The sequence below is a fragment of the Dipodomys merriami genome, unplaced genomic scaffold (assembly GCF_024711535.1).
Source record: "Dipodomys merriami isolate MVZ:Mamm:240054 unplaced genomic scaffold, mDipMer1.0.p SCAF_7, whole genome shotgun sequence".
Taxonomy (NCBI): domain Eukaryota; kingdom Metazoa; phylum Chordata; class Mammalia; order Rodentia; family Heteromyidae; genus Dipodomys; species Dipodomys merriami.
In genome coordinates, this window is record NW_027206290.1 from 73,134,033 (window position 1) to 73,153,987 (window position 19,955).

General features: G+C 42.9%; 1 protein-coding gene across 6 annotated transcripts in view; it reads right to left on the minus strand.

Annotated features, from left to right (window-relative positions):
• Window positions 1–775: 775 nt before the first annotated feature.
• Ndrg3 (NDRG family member 3) overlaps window positions 776–19,955 on the minus strand; it is a 65,838-nt gene continuing 46,658 nt past the window's right edge. For 5 of the 6 annotated variants that reach the window (XM_070007240.1, XM_070007244.1, XM_070007246.1 and 2 more), the window contains 9 exons: window positions 18,129–18,185; window positions 16,492–16,595; window positions 14,183–14,248; window positions 14,013–14,064; window positions 9,108–9,155; window positions 5,231–5,266; window positions 5,086–5,137; window positions 3,932–3,970; window positions 776–2,346 (listed from right to left, as the gene is read on the minus strand). In XM_070007240.1, the coding sequence (XP_069863341.1) occupies window positions 2,165–2,346; window positions 3,932–3,970; window positions 5,086–5,137; window positions 5,231–5,266; window positions 9,108–9,155; window positions 14,013–14,064; window positions 14,183–14,248; window positions 16,492–16,595; window positions 18,129–18,185 (636 nt within the window). In that variant the 3' untranslated portion in view covers window positions 776–2,164. The remainder of the gene's footprint in view (window positions 2,347–3,931; window positions 3,971–5,085; window positions 5,138–5,230; window positions 5,267–9,107; window positions 9,156–14,012; window positions 14,065–14,182; window positions 14,249–16,491; window positions 16,596–18,128; window positions 18,186–19,955) is intronic. The other variant, XM_070007242.1, reaches the window with a different exon arrangement.

Here is a 19,955-nt window from a genome sequence, read left to right on the forward strand (position 1 = left end):
CATGGCGAGCCTATCCATTTGTTTGTTCCACCTCTACAAGAGCAGTCAGGGACAAGTCATTTCTTGAATAGCTGAAACGGACATACGTATGGTAGCAGTAGCTCCTGGACCATGCAAACTGGAGATGTGGCAACCTCTTGGAATTATTCTATTTGTTCCTGTTGGTTGCAGGGCTTGAACTAAGGTGTGGGCACTGTCCCTGAGCTTTTTTTGCTCAAGGTTAATGCTCTACCCCTTTGAGCCACAGTATCACTTTCAGTTTTCTGGTGCTAAATTGGATATGAGTCTCATGGGGGCTGGGAAGATGGCTCAGTGGTAGAGTGCTTGACTTCCATGCGTGAGGCCCTGGGTTTGATTTCTTAGCACCACACAAACAGAAAAAGCGAAGTGGTGCTGTGGCTCAAGTGGTAGAGCGCTAGCCTTGAACTGAAGAGCTGAAGGAACAGCACCAAGGCCAGAGTTCAAGCCTCACAACCGACCAAAAAAAAAAAAAAAAAAAAGTCTCATGGACCTTCCTGCCCGGGCTGGTGCTGAACCACGATCCTCAGGTCTCAGCCTCCTGAGCAGCTAGGATTAAAGGAATAAACCACTGGCTATGTTCTTGGACAAATGATTTATATTCAAGCTTCATTCCCTCTCTATAAATGCACACTGTCTCCAAGAGGATAAGTGATCACAGACTAAATAGCACAGTTTAGAGCTAGCAATGGTAACTCAGACCCTCTTGGAGCCCTGGGAGTACTTGGAAGAAATAACACTAGCAGTCATGTAACAATGAGACATATACAGCTTTATTTAATAATCTGTAAAAAGTCATAGTCTGGCAGAGTGACTCATTCCTTATCTGAGCAGAAAGCAAACTATGCATCTGAAAAGTCTGTCTGCAAGATTGAGAATTGTGAAACTCTGTGCTCACGTCTTGATGCTCTCAAGAACTGGGCCCTTGAGCTGAGGCAGCTGGTCTGCCGATGCTTTTGTCTTCCTCCCAGAAATTCTCCATGGCTGAAGGAATCCCCTCACCTACAGTAGACTGGGGGCTGAAAACAATTAAACCTGGATGGGCCTGCCCTTTACAATGTATTAACATTTCTCAGAAACAGGTTCCTTATGGATTTACCCTAGCTTCCATTGACTTGCTGAAATCAAGGCAACACTTAATGAATATGATATTGTTAATGGCTCTTCCTCTTCCTCCAGTCTCCCCATCAAGGATGAGGTTTTTCTGCCATAGTATGCTTTTCTGGGACTCCCTTTATTAAAAACCATTGTCCATCAGAGGCTGGGGGGGGGCACTTCCTGAGATGTATGGACATCTGGCAAGTGGCATAACATGCTACAGAGCGCCAGTTTGATCTGCACAGCAGAGGCTGGGCTTCTGTTCCACCTCTTGGACTCAGAGAAGTCTAGCAATTAGGCCTCTTTGGAGAAAACTCCTGTTGCATAAGAACCTAATCATTCTTTAGCTTCCACTAGAACATATTCCTTTTATTTATAGAAGGACATGAATGAACCCATTAGGACAGAGGAGGTGACTGCCACACAGCCTGCCTCTTTGTAACAGGCAATTCTTCTACTACTGCCCAGGCAGACAGTGGTGCTAAGAGCTGTTCTCTCCTAAAACCCCTCTGTAACTCCTATTGACCACTTGGAATCAAAAAGAATCTGGTGGCTGGTCCCATCTAGATATCTGCTCTGCACATTTCCCTTAAAAACACCATTGAAAATACAAAAAAAAAAAAAAAAAAAAAAAAAAAAAAAGTCCCTTTTTGTTTCTGCAGAAGCACTACAGGAAGCATATCTAAAATCACAGAACTATGCACACATAAACATAGACACAAGTGCTTGCACACATATGGAGTTGGGGGTCAAAGAATCTTATCGGATACATAATTGGAAAAGCACAGGGAAAAGCTGGCATGGGAAGATATGGAGCTTGGCTCAGCTAGAGATGTTGGAATGTTACCAGAATGGTTTGGTTGTGGTTCTTGGTACATTTTACAAAAAGGGGTGTGTGGGTAGAGAATGATAAATCCAGGCTACTTGAGAGAGGGTCAGTGGCCATGCATGTGTGAAGGCTAGTGGAGTCCAGTTGAAGGGATAAAGTGTTCTATTGTGGAGTGGTCATCTGAAGAAGGGGACTTGCATGTCCAGTGGGAGCATCTGCTCAGCAGGACACCTCCATGGTCTGATGTCTGTCCAGAGCATCAGGGGATTCACAGGATTCTTGAGTTCCATCTGACTGATTGCTGATGACAGACCTGCTGAAGGGACTTTCTCCAGAACCGAGGCTACTTGAGGTCGAATGTGTTCGGGATCGGGCAAGCCGGGTCATGCTAGCAGATGGTACTGAAACAAAAACCAAGAGGACTAGAAGAAGGAGCCTAGTGAAGCTCAGTGAATCTGCAAATTTCACCAAAGGCTTTCTGTTTAGCTTTCCCAGCCCCACTGAGACAACACCCAGGACAAGATAGAGCACCCCCACTTGGTAGTGTCTGCTCTATCTGAGTGACTGAAGGCAAGGCTGTTTTGATGCTCTGCATCTGCTTGGAATCTTAGCTGATTCTAATCCACAGCAGAGGGAGGGAAGCCCTAAGTCCAGAGGACAGACTCTTAGCTGTGCCCATGCCACTCATACAGTGATTAGAAAGGAAGCTTTGGGAACCAGTAGAGGTCACCCAAACCTGTAGTGCATGCACAACACTAAATTGAAAGGCAGGAAAGACAAACCACACAAGTATGAAGGTGTTTCACACACAGAGTGCCAGCCCGATACAACGAGACTACCATCCATGTCACAGGCCACCTCTGCCATCTGGAAGAAGTGAGGAAGGCCAGGATAGAGGGGAGAACATGTGGCCTGGAGCGGATCTCCATGCAGGGATGAGGCACAGGGCCCTCTGAGGTAACCTATAAGAGAACTCTGCAGCTGCTGAATTCAGACTTAGTTCTATCAGTTACACTTCCACGACTGTAAGGATCCTTCCAGTCAGATCTAGACAGGGCCTTTTCTCCTGTATATCCCTGCCTTCTGTGCTGCCACAGTAGCTACTCCCACAGCGGTCGCTGAAAATCTGGGTGCTAAACATGCACTTGTGGAATTTTCTGAACATAGGCATTTTTTCCTACTTAAGAATCAAGGCTGCCAGGTGTTGGTGGCTCATGCCTGTAATAATCCTAGCTACTCAGGAGGCTGAGATCTGAGGATCACAGATCCAAGCCAACCAAAGGTGGAAACTCAATGAGACTTTTGTGGGGCCTGAACCCTGGGCCTGTGTGCTGTCCCTCAGCTCTTCAGCTCAAGACTAGTGCTCTACCACTTGAGCCACAGCGCCACTTCCAGCTTTTTTCTGCTTATGTGGTGCTAGGAATTGAACCAGGGCCTTATGCATGCAAGGCAAGCACTCTACCACTGTGCTACCTTCCCAGACCACTCCATTAGACTCATTTCCAATATACTACTCAGAAAAAGCCAGAAGTGGCCCTGTGGCCAAATGGTAGATAACTAGTCTTGAGCAAAAAGTCGCTCAAGAACAGAGCCTGGGCCTTGAATTCAAGTCCTAAGGCCAGCACAAAATAACCCCCCCTTCCCCCCCACAAAAAAAAAAATCAAGGCTGCCTTTTGATTCCTGTCTGGGCCTTGCTTCTAGGAGAAGCAGATGGAGGTGGTAGAGATCCTTGCCTACCTTGTCTCAAAGCTGCTGCTGTGAGTCTGGATCTAGGGTGAGGAAAGGAGGATTGGGCACTGGACCGGATACTTTCCTCTTTCTGGAGGACCTGACTGGACCTGGAGGTTCAGCTCTTGGAGCACAAGAAGCCAGCCCTGTTCTATCGGGCTCTCACTGCACAGAAAAATGGCGGACATGCTGCAGGCAGCCAATGCAGCCAGGAGAGCATGGCTGGGGGTGGGTGGGGTCAGCACAGAGGAAGGTACCTGACTCGGTGCTGAGGTGATTGAGCTGCACATACGGGACTGGAAGCAGGATGGACACAGGAAAAGGCAGGTTAGTGACCTGACAGGGCCAGAGGCAACCTCAGCTGCCTAGTAGATGCTGACAAAAACTACAACAGGGATCAAAGTTCCTTTGAGGTCCAAGAGAGGAGATGGCATTGACTGATGCTTTAGCCTCATTGTGGACAGCACTCTTCTAACAGCTGAGGCAGCTGTTCCCCTGCCCTGCTCTGGATCAGAGACAGGCTGGAAGAACTGCTGTGTCCTGGGAAAGGCATGAGAACAGGCTTGGAGGGGGCATCTGCTTCTCCCAGGGAGTCCTAGGACCATAGCTGTGGGCTCGGTTGGTAGCTCACAGACGGGGATGACACAGCCACTCTAGACACAACACACAGGATCTGCTTTGCAGGTACCGGGTGCACCAGGGCCCAACTGCCCAGAGCGACTGCCTTGGTAGCTCACCAATGGCCACTATCCAATGATACCAAATATGTGGAATTATTTTACTGGGTAAAGAGGTTATAGATGAGTGAGAGTTTTCTTCTTAAAACTCCAGGAAAGGATCCAATATGGCTTTTCTGTGACAAATGAGAAAGCTCAGGGGTCTCAGATCTAAGGGACCAGGACAGCAGCACAGGACACAGACACATGGTTGGATGTACTCTAAAATACTGGGCCTGCTCACCTCCTGTGGAGTAACAGATTTTATTCCCTTTTCAGGAATCTCTACTTTCTCTAGGCTGGGAGTTATTACCAGCTGAGTTCAAATGCAAATCATAATACAGCCACGGCTTCAGTGTAAAAATATGGGCTCTGGAGCCAGACTGCAAAGATTTCAGTCAGGGCTCAGGAACTGATTTGTGACCCTGGGAAACATGCTTTACCTCTTTAAACTCAGTTTTCTTGTCTATAAGAGTTACATCTTTGATTAGGAATATATACTGCCTGACACAGGTAAATGCTTAAATGTTAGTTTATCTCAGACATATGTACAAATGAATGTCCACAAACATTTTGGTCTCTACTTTAGGGCACACTAGCACAAACTTTATGCCTTGCTAATTGTGCCTCCCATGTGTCAAACTGACCCAGTTATCTATAAACCTTTGCTAGGTAGAAAGCTGTATATTACTCACTGTATCCCATTCCCTGCAAAAAGTACTTGAAGGCCTCGGTAAGCTTCCCAGGCTGAGGAGATGAAACAAGACGTTATTACTCTTTGTAAAAGTTAGGAGCATAGTACTGCACAGATGTTTCAAAGTTGTATTTAAAATTCCTTACCTGAACTACTTGGGGCAGCCCCCCACAGTCTGCCATCTAGAAGAGGAAAAATGTGTAAGTGGTCAGGACTTATATTAAGAGAAATGCCTTGAACCGGGCACTGGTGGTTCACACCTGAAATCCTAGCTACTCATGAGGCTGAGATGTGAGGATCACGGTTCAAAGCCAACCTGTGCAGGAACGTTCGTGAGACTCTTATCTCCTATTTATCACCAGAAAACTGGAAGTGGCATTGTGGCTCAAGTGGTAGAGCACTGGCCTTGAGCTGAAGAGCTCAGGGACAATGCTCAGGTCCAAAGTTCAAGACCCAAAACCAACAAGAAAAAAAAAAAAAAAAGAGAGAGAGAAGTACCCTGAATACCCAAGTCCTTTCAAAAGACCACAATTGAATTTTAGGTTCCTTTTATGTAGAAATTCAAGAAGAGTTGTTCGTTCAGTGCTTATTTATGCATAAGATGCCTTGTGTATGTCTGGGTTTCATGCCCACATAAAACTTTTTCTGGGTGACAGCAAACTCAGCTACTAGTTTCAATCATGGCTCTGCATTCCCCCAAGGAATGTTACTTTCAGAGTCCTCAACTTTTTAGTGCTTCATTCTTTCTAGATCTCATTTATTACATTATTATTATTAATCATTATTATTGCCAGTCTTAGGGCTATAGGGTCTAGGCCCTTTTTCTAAGCTTCTTTTGCTCTCAAGGCTAGCACTTTACCACTTGAGTCACAGCTCCACTTTTGGCACTTTTGACAGTTCATTGAAGATAAGAGCCTCATAGACTTTTCTTACCCAGTCTGGCTTCGAACTGTGATCCTCAGATCTCAGCTTCCGAAGTGGCTAGGTTCAGATGTGAACATCAGCGCCCAGTTTAGATCCCATTTTAAAATTCCTTCTTTAGGGGCTGGGAAGGTGGCTCAGTGGTAGAGCACTTGCCTTGCATGCTCGAGGCCCTGGGTTTGATTCCTCAGCACCACATAAGAAAAAAAGAAAAAAGCCGGAAGTGGCGCTGTGGCTCAAGTGGTAGAGTGCTAGCCTGGGCTAGCGCCCAGGCCCAGAGTTCAGGCCCCACGATCGGACCCCAAAAATAAAAAAGAAAGTAAAATTCCTTCTTTGGGGAACGGACAGAAAAGGAGTTGCACTATGTTGTCTAGCCTGGACTTGAGCTTGTTATCCTCTAGCCTCAGTCTCCCTTCAAGTCTACATTGTCCTCATACCAAGACAAAAAGAAATGATCCAATCAGGAGTCAAAGCTGAATTCTGCCTGATCAGCTACTGACCTAGCTAATTGGATCTGGTGGGGCTGCTTTCACTTCTGAAGGTTTCACTCTGGTTATTCTTACAGCTTCCCTAGTGTGCATTGGAATTACTTGGTACAACTCACATTCCTGGCTTCCTGTCTCAGAGATTTCAACTGAATAGATCTGAGTGAGGTTCAAGAATCTGCATTTTGGGGGGGGGGGGTGGGAGATGGGAGGGCAGGGATGGTAAGGGGAAACAAAGGAAGAGGCAACAATGCTTGATAAGAAATGTACTCATTACCTTGCTAATGCAATTGTAACCCCCCACTGTACGGTTATTTTCACAATAAAAAAAAGCTTATTAAAAAAAAAAAGAATCTGCATTTTAACCAGCAGCTGCAGATGCAATAGCTTTTAGTCTACCTTCAGCTCTGCTAAGGAATGGGGCCCAAGTAGGAACAAGCCTCTTTCCTTCCAGCTTTTATAAAGTGACCGTGGAGGATCTATTCAGCTGACATTTTTTGAGAAAGACACAAATCTCATGGTTTGAATTCACTGGTATTATGGCCAGGTTCGAAAGAGGACTGCTATGTAGGAGAGGAGAATGCTACAGAAGGTTTAAGAGTTTGAGGTAAAGAGGTAACAATCTTGAAAATCTAGGCATCAGATGAGAAGCATATACTTATTCTGATAAAATAGACCTATGAGCTAAGGCTGTATTTTCATGCAGGTTAGCAATGAAGTCTGATAGAACCATCGAATGGTTCCCATATACAAAGAGAGAATACTGGGAAAAACTTGTGGTTGGGCACGCATGCCCACAAACTCCTCATCTATACCTAGGCATGGAGTTCAGTATTTTTTTCTGTTCTTCTGTAATTCATTTTTCTTTTCTTTTCTTTTTTTTTGGCAGGAGGAGTACTGTGTCTTGCTCTTGCTAGTCAATCTCTTTTTCATTTCAGCTAAAGTTCCAACACTTTTCAAACAGGGTCTCCCTTTTCCTGAATTTAGCCTCAGACCACGATCATCCTACTTATACTTCCCAAGTAGTTGGATTTACAGGCTTAGGCCACCATGCCCCACCTGTTTATTGAGATAGGGTTTCATCCCCTTTTCTGCCTGAGGTAGCAAAAATCTGAACTGAGATCCTCCCATTTCTTTGTTCCCTTACTTTCTTTCATTACTAACTGCATCACCACATCCAGTGGTTTTTGTGTTTTTGAATACTGATTTCAAACCTGAAGTGAAAAAAAATTGAAACCATAGTCTTTTTTTCCGTAATAGACAAGTAACATCAATCAACTGGAGACCAGAGCCTTTGATGTCATAACACTAAGCACCTGGTGTGTTTCTAGAACTATGTGTTACTTCTGATGACAGAGCATCTCTTTCAAACACTTCATACAGAAAGGGAAGAAAGCAGACAGATATCTTACAGAAGAAAGACTGAAGCCGGGCACCGGTGGCTCACACCTGTAATCCTAGCTACTCAGAAGGCTGAGATCTGAGGATCACGGTTCAAAGCCAGCAGGAAAGTCCGTGAAACTCTTATCTCCAATAAAACACTAGAAAACCGGAAGTGGTACTGTGGCTTAAGCGGTAGAGCGCTTGCCTTGAGCTGAAGAGCACAGGGACAGCACCCAGGCCCAGAGGAGTTCAAGCCCCACAATGGACAAAAAAAAAAAAAGAAAAAAAAAGAAAAAAAAAAAGAAAGACTGAAACCAGAGCAGAAAGCAATAAAATAGCAGCATTTGAATCTTTGGTAGTGCAGGTAAACAGGTAGCAGTTTTCTGAAGACATCAGCCATGTTTTAGGGCAAACTTGGTTGAGACAATACTAAACTTGGAAGTGTTTACTGTAATATATGTGAATGGCAAACAATTTTGGTACTAGCCCAAGAGTTGGTACTTGTAACCAACTAGTACTCTTGTACTAGTACAAGAGTTTGTTTACTTGCACTCAACAAGTACCAATTAATTACCAATATTGCCGGATTTGGGGTATATTTTCCATCTATTGCCTTATCATAATCCACTGATTAATGGCTATAAAAATTTTAATGACATGGAAAATGTTTATGACAAGATCATGAGGAAATCAAATATAGAGCTGTAGATATCCCCTGATCTTAATGCATAGGTAGATGGATGTGGCAGCTCCTATCTGTAATCCCAACACTCAAGGGATAGAGGAAGGAAGATGGTAAACTCAAGACCTGCCAGGGCATATAGCTAGTTCCAGGACACCCTACACTATGATCCTGTCCAAACAAAACAACATTTACAACAGGCTACCTTTTGGAACCTGGGCTAAAGTCATCTATTTTATACTTCCTGCCATTGCTGGAATGACAAGTGTACAAGTTGAGAAGGGGGTCTTATGAATTTTTTGCTTGGGCTGGCTTCATAATGTGATCCTTATAATCGCAGCCTCTGGAGTAGCTCAGATTATAGACAGGAGGCACTGTATCATGTTTTTCTGTATTTTCTACAATCAGAATATAATCAGGAATAAAAATTCTTATTTTAAAAGAGAGGGAGACAGAATTAAACAGGGAAGCTTCTATGAAACTACTGTAGAAAACATTCTAATTTGTAGCATGTATAATTTTCAGAGGTGGCAAGGCAGGAAGATACATTACCTTTAGCAAAGTTGTATTTATAGGGTTGAGGCGAGAATTACATTCAACCTGAAAAAGAGAATCATTTTATAAATTTTTACAACAGTAAGAAACAGCTTGGCTTGCTGGGTGCTACGGTGGCTCACGCCTGTAATCTTAGATACTCAGGAGGCTGAGATCTGAGATTCAAGGTTCAAAGCCAGCCTGGGGAGGAAAAAAAATCCATGACTCTCATCTTCAATTAACCACCAGAAAACGGGAAGTGGCGCTGTGGCTCAAGTGGTAGAGAGTGCTTGCCTTAAGCTGAAGAGCTCAGGGACAGAACCCAGGCCCAGAGTTCAAGACCCACAACCAACAACAACAACAACAAAAAGCAATTTTAACTTGGCTAAAAATGACCTTGCAAGATCAACAGCTCCATTTACCAAGGGCTGAACCAGCTTGAAGGGATTAGTAGGATTATATGTGGGTACATGTTAGATCTATTAGTTCAATCTCCTCTAAAGTTCTGATTAATTTCATTATCTGAATCTGTTACAAGGTAAGTCTAAAGATCATGCCAAATCTAAAGATTCTGTGCACTGGCTACATAATATGTGCACAAGGTAACTTACTTCTTTGAGAGGTGAACTGGACCATGGCCCTGTGCTACAGGGATCTCTTAGATGCCTTTCCAGCATAACTGGTTTCAATAATGGAACCCTGAGATGCTCCAAAGTCTTCCTTCTCTGTCCTCTCCAGGCTCTGAAGTAGAACCTTTGTCATTTCTTATACCTTGACTCTACTTTAAGAGCTCAGGATCTGCAGTGGAAAGCTGGACTCCTCCTGCACTAATGTGTCACAGCAATTATCAGTAGACAGTTTGGTACACTGACTTTTTTTTGTCAGTTGTGGGTCTTGAATTCTGGGCCTGGGTGCTGACCCTCAGCTCTTCAGTTCAAGGCAAGCACTCTACCATTTGAGCCACAGTGCTACTTCTGGTTTTCTGGGGGTTTATTAGAGATAAGAGTCTCACAGACTTTCCTGTATATGCGGCTTTGAACCGTGATCCTCAGATCTCAGCCTCCTAAGTAGCTAGGATTACAGGTGTGAGCTACCAGTGACCAGCTTGACATATCTTCTAAACTTACCTTTATCAAGGCAAGGACCTCATGTGTATCTTATTTCCATTGTGCTAGGAATAGATCTTAGGGCCTGTGTGTACTTAGTACATGGCCCACCACCAAGCTTCATACCTCTAGCAGCATGGGTTCCACAATATTTTATGGCCAATTTGATCAACTAGCTATATATTTTCCAGGAATATGACTATAAAACCTGTGCTAAGCTGTGCACTGGTGGCTCACATCTGTAATCTTGGCTACTCAGGAGGCTGAGATCTGAGGATCATGGTTTGAAGCCAGCATGGGCAGGAAAGTCCAAGAAACTTTTATCTCCAATAAACTACTCAGAAAAAGCTGGCTCAAGTGGTAAGAGTGCCCAGGACAGCGCTCAGGTCCAGAGTACAAGCTCCAGGACTGGCAAAAAAAAAAAAAAAAATCCAAAAAAATAAAACAAACCTATGCTAACAGATTGGAAGCCGGTGGGACAAGATATATAAAACAAAACTCAAGGAAATCACTTTTGCCAAGTTCAAAAATGTTGTGGCCATAGCTTAACTGAGTGACCCTAGAAGTATGAGTATGCTTTGCAAAGCTAGGTTGGGGAAGGCATGTACATGTGGCACACATGGTGCATGTGGTGCTACAGCTACAAGTGAAGTGGGGATGCACATGAGGCTACACCTCCCAGATACTCAGGAGGTAGAGATTTGGAGGAACGAAGCTTAAAAGGCCAGTCAAGGTAGAAGAGATAGTGAGAACTTTGATCCTCCAAATCTCTACCTCCTGAGTATCTGGCCTTAGAGGTTTAGGCCACTATGCTTGGCCCTTGAATGTAGGTATTTTGTTAAAATAATCCTGTTTTCCTATTTTAAGTTCACATGGCTATTTAAAAGTGTTTTTGGTAGATACTTTTAATAGCATGTATATCCACTCTTTTTTTTGTTGTTGTTGTTATTGTCTCTGGGCCTGGGTGCTGTCCCTGAGCTCTTCAGCTCAAGGCTAGCACTCTACCACAGCACCACTTCTGGTTTTCTGGTAGTTAATTGGAGATAAGAGTCTCACAGACTTTCCTGTCCTGGCTGGCTTTGAACCATGATCCTCAGATCTCAGCCTCCTGAGTAGCTAGGATTACAGGTATGAGCCACAGGTGCCTGGCCTATACATTCTTTAAACATGAAAAGCATGGCATTTATAAAAATTCTTTTTTTTGCGGGGGTGGGGGGTGGGGAATGGGGAGGGGGTCAGTCATGGGGCTCAGCTCTTCAGCTCAAGGACAGCGCTCTACCGCTTGAGCCCCAGTGCCACTTCCGGTTTTCTGGTGGTTAATTGGATTTTCCTGCCTGGGCTGGCTTTAAACTGTGATCCTTAGATCTCAGCCTCCTGAGTAGCTAGGATTATAGGTGTGAGCCACTGGCATCTGGCTAAAAATTCTTCTTGATGAAGTAGAATCATTATGTTTGGGGAACTTTTGGGGAGAAGGTTGGGAATTGAGGGTTATTCGCCTTTGCACTGTCAAACACAAACACTTCAGGGAGATGCCAGTGTGCCCTATTTCACATTGATGCCACCCTGTACACACCCTCTACCTGAAAACCTTTTCATATAGGTTTTTACATCTGATCATTTTCTATACTTTCTTTCCAAGAAGCCCTATCCTAATATTCTACTTTAGACAGAAGTGAAGGCTGGCATAGAAAATCAAGCTCTTGTCAATTTGTGACACATGTAACATGACACATGTTTGAACTCAGGACCTTGCTTGGGCTTTGTTAAGCTGAGGTATGCTACCATTTCAGGCATACTTCTAACCCCATTTGATTTCTTTTTTTTTTTTTTTTTTAATAGGGTCTTTCATTTTTACCCAGGTTGGCCTGGACAGCAATTCTTCCCATGTTGCTAGGGTGATAGAAAAGAATCATCATGCTAGTTTTTTATTAGCTGAGATGGGGTTTATTCTTTTTTTTTTTTGGCCAGGGCTGGCCTCAAATCATAATCTTCTCCTCCTCTGTGCCTCCTGAAGTATCTAGGATAACAGGTATGAGCCTCTATGCCTAGTCTTACACAAATTTTGGTAAAGTTACTGTCAAAATGTAATTAAACAAATACAAACTAAAACACCACCAGTGCTGAATAGGGTGCAGTGAAATGGGCCCCCTAATGCTGGTGGGCACTACACTGGTACATCTCTCCTGGAAAGATATCTGAAAAAAATGGATTAAAAACCTTATAAAGATTTGTGACTTTTGTACCATTAACTTCACTTGTAAAAATTCTATCTGTGGAAATAATCATAGATTCAGTCAAAGGTTTTATAATAATGTTTAACAACAACAAGAATAATGGTACAAAGTCAGAAGTAACTCACAGGCATCTGGGTGCCAGTGGCTCACACTTGTAATCTTAGCTATTCAGGAGGCTGAGATCTGAGAACCATGGTTCAAAGTCAGCCTGGGCAGGAAAGTCTGTGAGACTCTTTTTTTTTTTTTTTTTGTCGGTCGTGGAGCTTGAACTCTGGGCCTGCGTGCTGTCCCTCAGCTCTTCAGCTCAAGGCGAGCGCTCTACCACTTGAGCTACAGTGCCACTTCCGGTTTTCTAGTGGTTTATAGGAGTCTCACGGTCTTTCCTGCCTTGGGCTGGCTTTGAACCGCAATCCTCAGATCTCAGCCTCCTGAGTAGCTAGGATTACAGTCGTGAGCCACCAGCGCCCGGCTTCTGTGAGACTCTTATCTTCAATTAACCACCAGAAAATTGGAAGTAGGCTTAGGGACAGCACCCAGGCCTAGAGTTCAAGCCCTACAACCGACAACAAACAATAACCAAAAAACCTCACAGGCAAATAAGGTCTGATTAACTGACTATTGTACAAACATCCTGACTTTCTTTTTGTTAGTCATGGGCTTGAACTCATGGCCTGCGCATTTCCCTGAGTTGTTTCTTTGCTTAAGGCTACAGCACTTCTTCTGGTTTTTAGGCAGTTAATTAGAGATAAGAGTCTCACAGACTTTCTTGCTCAGGCTGGCTTTGAACTTCGACCCTCAGATCTCAGCCTCCTGAATAGCTAGGATTTATAGGTGTGAGCCACTAGCACTTGACTATAATATGAATTTGTGCCATCAACAGTGCTAAGGAATCTGGCTCCTAATTCTAGTATATCTAATACAATCAGGTCTATGATCAAGAAAAAAAAAAAAATCAGGGCTGGGAAGGTGGCTCAGTGGTAGAGTGCTTGCCTTGCATGCCTGAGGCCCAGGGTTCGATTCCTCAGCACCACATAAGCAAAAAGAAAAAAGCTGGAAGTGGCGCTGTGGCTTAAGTGGTAGAGTGCTAGACTTGAGCTGAAGAGCTTAGGGACAGCGTCCAGGCCCAGAGTTCAGGCCCCACGACCGGACCCCCCCCCCCAAAAAAAAAAAAAATGAAAAAGAAAAAAAATCAGTTTGTCTTAGGATAGTAGGATAATAAGTTTCCCCATCCCTCTATTTTTTAAAAGTTCTCATATATTTTTTACATTGATTACATCATTTTTATATATGTGCTATGCACTGGAGAAAGGGGTGGACAAAGGTAGGATCTTGGGAGTCTTTTAGCTTTGCTGGATATCTGATACAGGTAATCTGCTCCAGACTAGAGATGGAAGCTTCTAGAAATCTAATAATAAGTAAATGGTGTTTTTTTTGGGTAGTTAACACAGCATGAAGTGCTGCATACAACAGACCTTAAAAAAAAACAACAACAGTATTCACTCAGAGTTTCTAGCATGTCAGTAGTGTGCCACATACATTTAATTGCATTTTACTCATTCCCTCACAAGTTAGCCCCTACCTACCACAGTCTCAACAGCAGGTGAATTGTCCCCTACCACCAGTAAAGTGGAGCACCTAGGCAGAAGCAGAAGAGGTGTTACTCAGCAAGAAGCACATGTACTCCACTGAACATTGAAATAGTAGTGACACACAAAATGATTTACCAACTCAACGGAGAAACTGAAGGACTTACTTCAATGTTTTTAATCTGTTATCATTTTGACCCAGGATAGGTCTTTCAATCTCCAGATCTCTGCGCCTAGAAAATAAAGAAGAATCAATGTCCTTTTCATTTTTCATCAGAGGAGGGCAGGTGTCCCTAAACTGTTCTCCAGTAGCTGTTATCAGTGACATCCTAAGTGGTACTGAATAGGTCTGTAGGATGCTCAGGGGAGACAAACTTTTTTTTTTTTTGTCAGTACAGGGCTTCAGCTCTGGGCCTGGGTGCTGTTCATGAGCTCTTCAGCAGGGGAGACAAACTTTAAACTGCAACAGCAACATTACTGAAATCCTCAAACTCAAGAGTGTTTAATTTTATAACTACATGACAGAAACAAATTCCTAAAGGGAACTTTTAATTGGAGATAAGATCTCACAAACTTTCCTGCCCAGACTGGCTTGACCTAGGATCCTCAGATCTCAGGCTCCTGAGTATCCAGGATTACAGGTGTGAGCGACCAGCGGGAACATTTTTATTTTCTTTGGTTGGTCCTGGGGCTTAACTCTGGGGCTAGGTGCTGTCCCTGAGCTCTTCAACTCAAGGCTAGTACTTGAGCCACAAAACCACTTTCAGTTTTCTGGTGGTTTATTGAAGATAAAAGTCTCACAGACCTTTCTGCCTGGGTTGGCTTTGAACTGTGATTCTCAAATCCCAGCCTCTTGAGTAGCTAGGTTTACAGGTGTGAGCCACCAGTGCCCAATAGAACTTTATTTTTAAATTTATTTATTTTTTGTCAGATGTGGGGCCTGAACTCTGGGTCTGGGCGCTGTCCCTCAGCTCTTCAGCTCAAGGCTAGTACTCTACCACTTGAGCCACAACACCACTTTGGCTTTTTCTGCTTATGTGGTACTGAGGAATTGAACCTAGGGCCTCATGTATGCAAGACAAACACTCTACCACTGAGCCACCTTCCCAGCCCCAAACTTTATTTTTAATGTGAATTTTTATTTATTTATTTTTGCCAGGTCTGGGGCTTCAACTCAGGGCCTGGGCACTATCCTTGAGCTTCTTTTGCTCAAGGCTAGCACTCTACCACTTGAGCCGCAGAGCCACTTCCAGATTTTTCTGTTTATGTGGCACTGAGGAATTAAACCCATAGTTTCATGTATGCTAGGTAAGCACTCTACCACTAAGCCACATTCCCAGCCCCCACTTTATTTTTTTTATAAGGAGTTTTCCTAGCAATTTAGCATAAGAGTTTAACTCTAATTTCAACTAACATCAAACAGGGAGTCTCTGGAGACCCAGTTCAAACCTGGCTCTATCCCCTACTGGCTGCACAACCCTGGGAAAGTTACAGTTGACCCATTTCCTCAGTCTTGGTACATGCTGCCAGAAAGCTAGAGAAGCCATTTCCAAGACCAGAATCAGTGCTGTCCCCTCAGCCTCTACTCTGAGAGGACAGATGTTGATAGTGAACTTTGGAATACACAAGCCAAAGAGAACTGACCAGCATCTGTGTTACTTCTGGCTCCTGAGCACCTATCAGCAAAGAGCAACTAAATGGAGCCCACGTCCTCTTTGCCTCTTTCATGTGTACTCCTGTCCTTCATAAGTACTTGGGAGCTGTGGGAGTATACACAGCTTGGGTTCCTTTTGTTTCAAAATGTCTTAAAACTACAACTCAACTGGTATTTGAACACATCCAAGGTATGTTCAGTTCACTCAGTCTTCCTGAAAGTTCTTTTCATCTCTATCTTAAAGTCTTCTCTCCTTATGTGGTCTAACAGCACAAGTAATACCACTATGTAACAATGGTTAAAAAGTCACTTCTCAGCCGGGCGCTGGTGGCTCACGCCTGTAATCCTAGCTACTCAGGAGGCTGAGATCTGAGGATCACAGTTCAAAGCCAGCCCGGGCAGTAAAGACTGTGAGACTCCTATCTCCAATAAACCACCAGAAAACCGGAAGTGGCGCTGTAGCTCAAGTGGCAGAGCGCTAGCCTTGAGCTGAAGAGCTGAAGGACAGTGCCCAGGCCCAGAGTTCAAGCCCCACGACTGACAAAAAAAAAAAAAAAAAAAGTCACTTTTCTCTCCTTTCCTTGTCCATTTTTTTTTTGGTTAGTCATGGGGCTTGAACTCTGGGCCTGGGCTCTGTCCCTCAGCATTCCAGCTCAAGGCGAGTGCTCTACCACTTGAGCTACAACGCCACTTCCAGTTTTCTGGTGGTTTATTGGAGATAGGAGTCTCACAGTCTTTCCTGCCCGGGCTGACTTGACTTGTCCTTTTTTTTTTTTTTAGGTGTGATTTGTAATGAAATGAAGGAATGGGAAATAGCTATACCCATTATAGGAACCCAGGAAGAGCTGTAGGTTTTCTTGGTTGATATCTTGGGCAATATGAAGTCTGTAGGTTTGAATAAGGTCCAAATTGGCCTGTAACTCCTCCTAGAGCAAGTAAAAGAAGAAAAAAGTAAACTAAGATGCAAAACAATCCCATTTTTATTTGGTTTGTCTTTTCAATGCTAACTCTTCTTTGTCTTTGATAATAGCATTTTAGATCAAGCTGGAAGGTACTATTATTTACCTGTAGGCTAAATGGCTAAACTATTTTTTTAAATTTAGTACAGCCTGGTTCAGTGGCATATTATGGACAGACAAAGCTACTAAAGAAAGACAAAGCTACTAAAGAACCTATTATAGATTTAAGTACTAGTGGGGGAACTTAGATCACTTAACCATTCTGAATTTGAGTTTCCTTACTTGTTTGTTTGTGTTCATGTGTCTTCATGTTTATGTTATTCCATTGTCTGTAAAATGATTATAACTGGTATTGAACAGGGTCATTCTAAAGATTAAATAAATATAGGTATATAAGCTATCATGTGTAAATTGATATTAGTCTTTCTTTTGATAGCCATCATGGGTAGGATGCTTCCCTAGCATATATAAGACCTTGGGTTTCATCCCTAGCATCACCAAGAAGAAAAAGAGATAATAGCCAAAAGTGTATACAATTATCTGTACATTCACTGACAATCAGTATACTATCAACTTACATACTAACACTTAACAATATACATTATAGAATTACATATTACTTTCCAAATATTTTATTGGTCACCACTCCTTTACTTATCACCTTATTCTTTTTTTTTTTTTTTTGCTGGTCGTGGGGCCTGAACTCTGGGCCTGGGCACTGTCCCTCAGCTTTTCAGCTCAAGGCTAGCACTCTACCACTTGAGCTGCAGCGCCACTTCTGGCTTTTTCTGCGTATGTTGTGCTGAGGAATCGAACCCAGGGCCTCATGCATGCAAGGCAAGATCTCTACCACTGAGCCACCTTCCCAACCCCATTAACTCATTTTTTTCTATTGGAAAAAAAGAAGTAGGTCACCTCCTCATGCAAGAATTATCCATAGGGAGCGATGGGTGACAATGTTGTCAGACACCTTGTACTCATATATTGTTTTGTAGAATGGGAACTTCTTTGTATAACTACTTAAAGATATAATAATAAAACATGTAAAAAAATTATCTATAGGACAATTGTCACTTCTTCTGTAGACTTCAGTTTCCTCACCAATTCATGGAGATAAAATAAAATAATCACTAAGGTTCTGTCAGCAAGATATTTCATGGCTTCTTTGTTTTTTATTTCTGAAATTTCTATTTCTGTGGTTTTCCCAGATTTCTTGATGGTTCTAAAGATGTTTGGGAGGCACATGATATTACCAAACACTAACAGATGGCACACACTTACAAGGGAACAGATGAGAGATATGCTGTTTTCTCTTTGTCTAGAAGCCAAGGCTTCACCCATAGGACTGACCTTGGCAGGACAACAAGCATTTCTGACTGCACTGAAAGTGTTATCTACTAGTATTAGATGAACTCTAAGGTAACCTTTCTTGTGGTACAATAAGACTTTGCACATATACAAGCCAATAAATACAGCTCCCATAGTAGCATAGGTACTTACCTGCCCAAAGTGATGAGCCAATATAATATCCACAACATTGGTTGTCAAGCCTGAGAGCTAAAAAGATAAACATTCTGTATTAAGGGAATAAACTTTTTATTTTGTCCTGGGGCTTGAACTCTGGGCCTGGGCGCTGTCCCTGAGCATCTTTTTGCTCAAGTTGAGCACTCTACCACTTGAGCCACAGTGCCATTTCCAGAATTTTTGAGTAGTTTATTGGAGATAAGTGTCTCGTAGAGTTTCCTGCCTGGGCTGCTTGGAACCGTGATCCTCATATCTCAGCCTGCTGAGTAGCTAGGATTACAAGTGTGAGCCACCAGTGCCTAGCTTAAACTTTTTGTTTTGTTTTTAGTTGTGGGGCCAGAACTGGGCCTGGGCACTGTCCCTCAGCTCTTCAGCTCAAGGCTAGAGAGCTCTACTACTTGAGCCACAGCACCACTTCTGCCTTTTTCTGCTATGTGGTGCCGAGGAATCGAACCCAGGGTCTCATGCATGCAAGGCAAGAACTCTACTACTGAGCCACCTTCTCAGCCCTTTAAATTGCTTATTATAAATAGTCCCTTTAAATTGTTATTATAAAGGTAATGTACAGAGGGGTTATAGTTACATAAGTCAGGTAAAGAATACATTTCTTTTTTGGACAATGTCATAGCTTCCCTGGCTGGAACAATCATCATTAAACCAAGCTGCCCAGTTAGGGTCAGTGTACTTTAGTGTACATATATTATCCCTTGAAAACAAACAAAATTCTGGGGTTGGTGATGTCCATCTGTATAACCCCAGTACCTGAGATGATGAGACAAGAGAACAGAATTCAAAGCCACTCTGCGTTGCAAAGCAAGTTTCATGGTAGCCTAGGCTACACAGAACCTTTCTCAAAATACCAAACATAGCAAAAAACAAAACCCCAGTTTAAACCTATGTATTTTCATGACATTATAGTTCAAAGAAATCACTAAGGGAAAAACAAAAAAAACCAACATCAGAAGTGGCACTGTGGCTCAAGTGGTAGAGTGCTCACCCTAGAGCTGAACAGCTCAGGGACAGCACCCAGGCCCCAGAGTTCAAGCCCCAAGACCGACAAATTAAAAAAGACAAAAAATCAACATCGCCCTTAAAGGAAATAATGAATTTGCTTTGAAATAGGAATCTGGAACTAGAAACTATATTGTGACTCAGCTGAAATCCTCAGCTGAAATCCTGAACACAGTATTTCAAGATAAGCTTAGGTAACCTAGTGAAAAAAAATATGGGGGGGGGGTGTGAGGGAGAGAGCAGCAAGTATAACACCTTTGTTGATAACTTGAGACCCTAAATGAATTTGCTACTTCCTTCCCTATTTTATTGCATTTATCCTGGACTGATAGAGGAAAAGGATCAACTTGCAACTATTAAGACATCCAAGAGACAAAAATGCATTTTTTTTTCTTGGAGTTTTTGCTATTTTTATTTCAGGGAGTGGGAGGAAATGACTATATTTACAGAATGTTCTTACATTTTGAACATTTATCTCCTAATTATTCCTATTTCAAAATGATGCATTTCATGGTCTAATAACTGCAACAATCTGTGTAACTCTGCAGCCTGTCAGTCCATTTTCATAAAAATTTCCAATTCATTTTATGTTGCTAATTGTCTGTAAGCCTTTTCTTCCTTGGTTTTGGGCTGGAATTCTTAAGACTGATTTGGATGAGAGATGAAGTACTGAATTGGGTATGAAGATGGTAAGGGAGACAGATATGAGCATGGATGAAATGGGATCCTACAATGGAAGAAAGACATCCTGAAGTCTCTATGGAATCTACAGTTCATAAATTAACAACCATA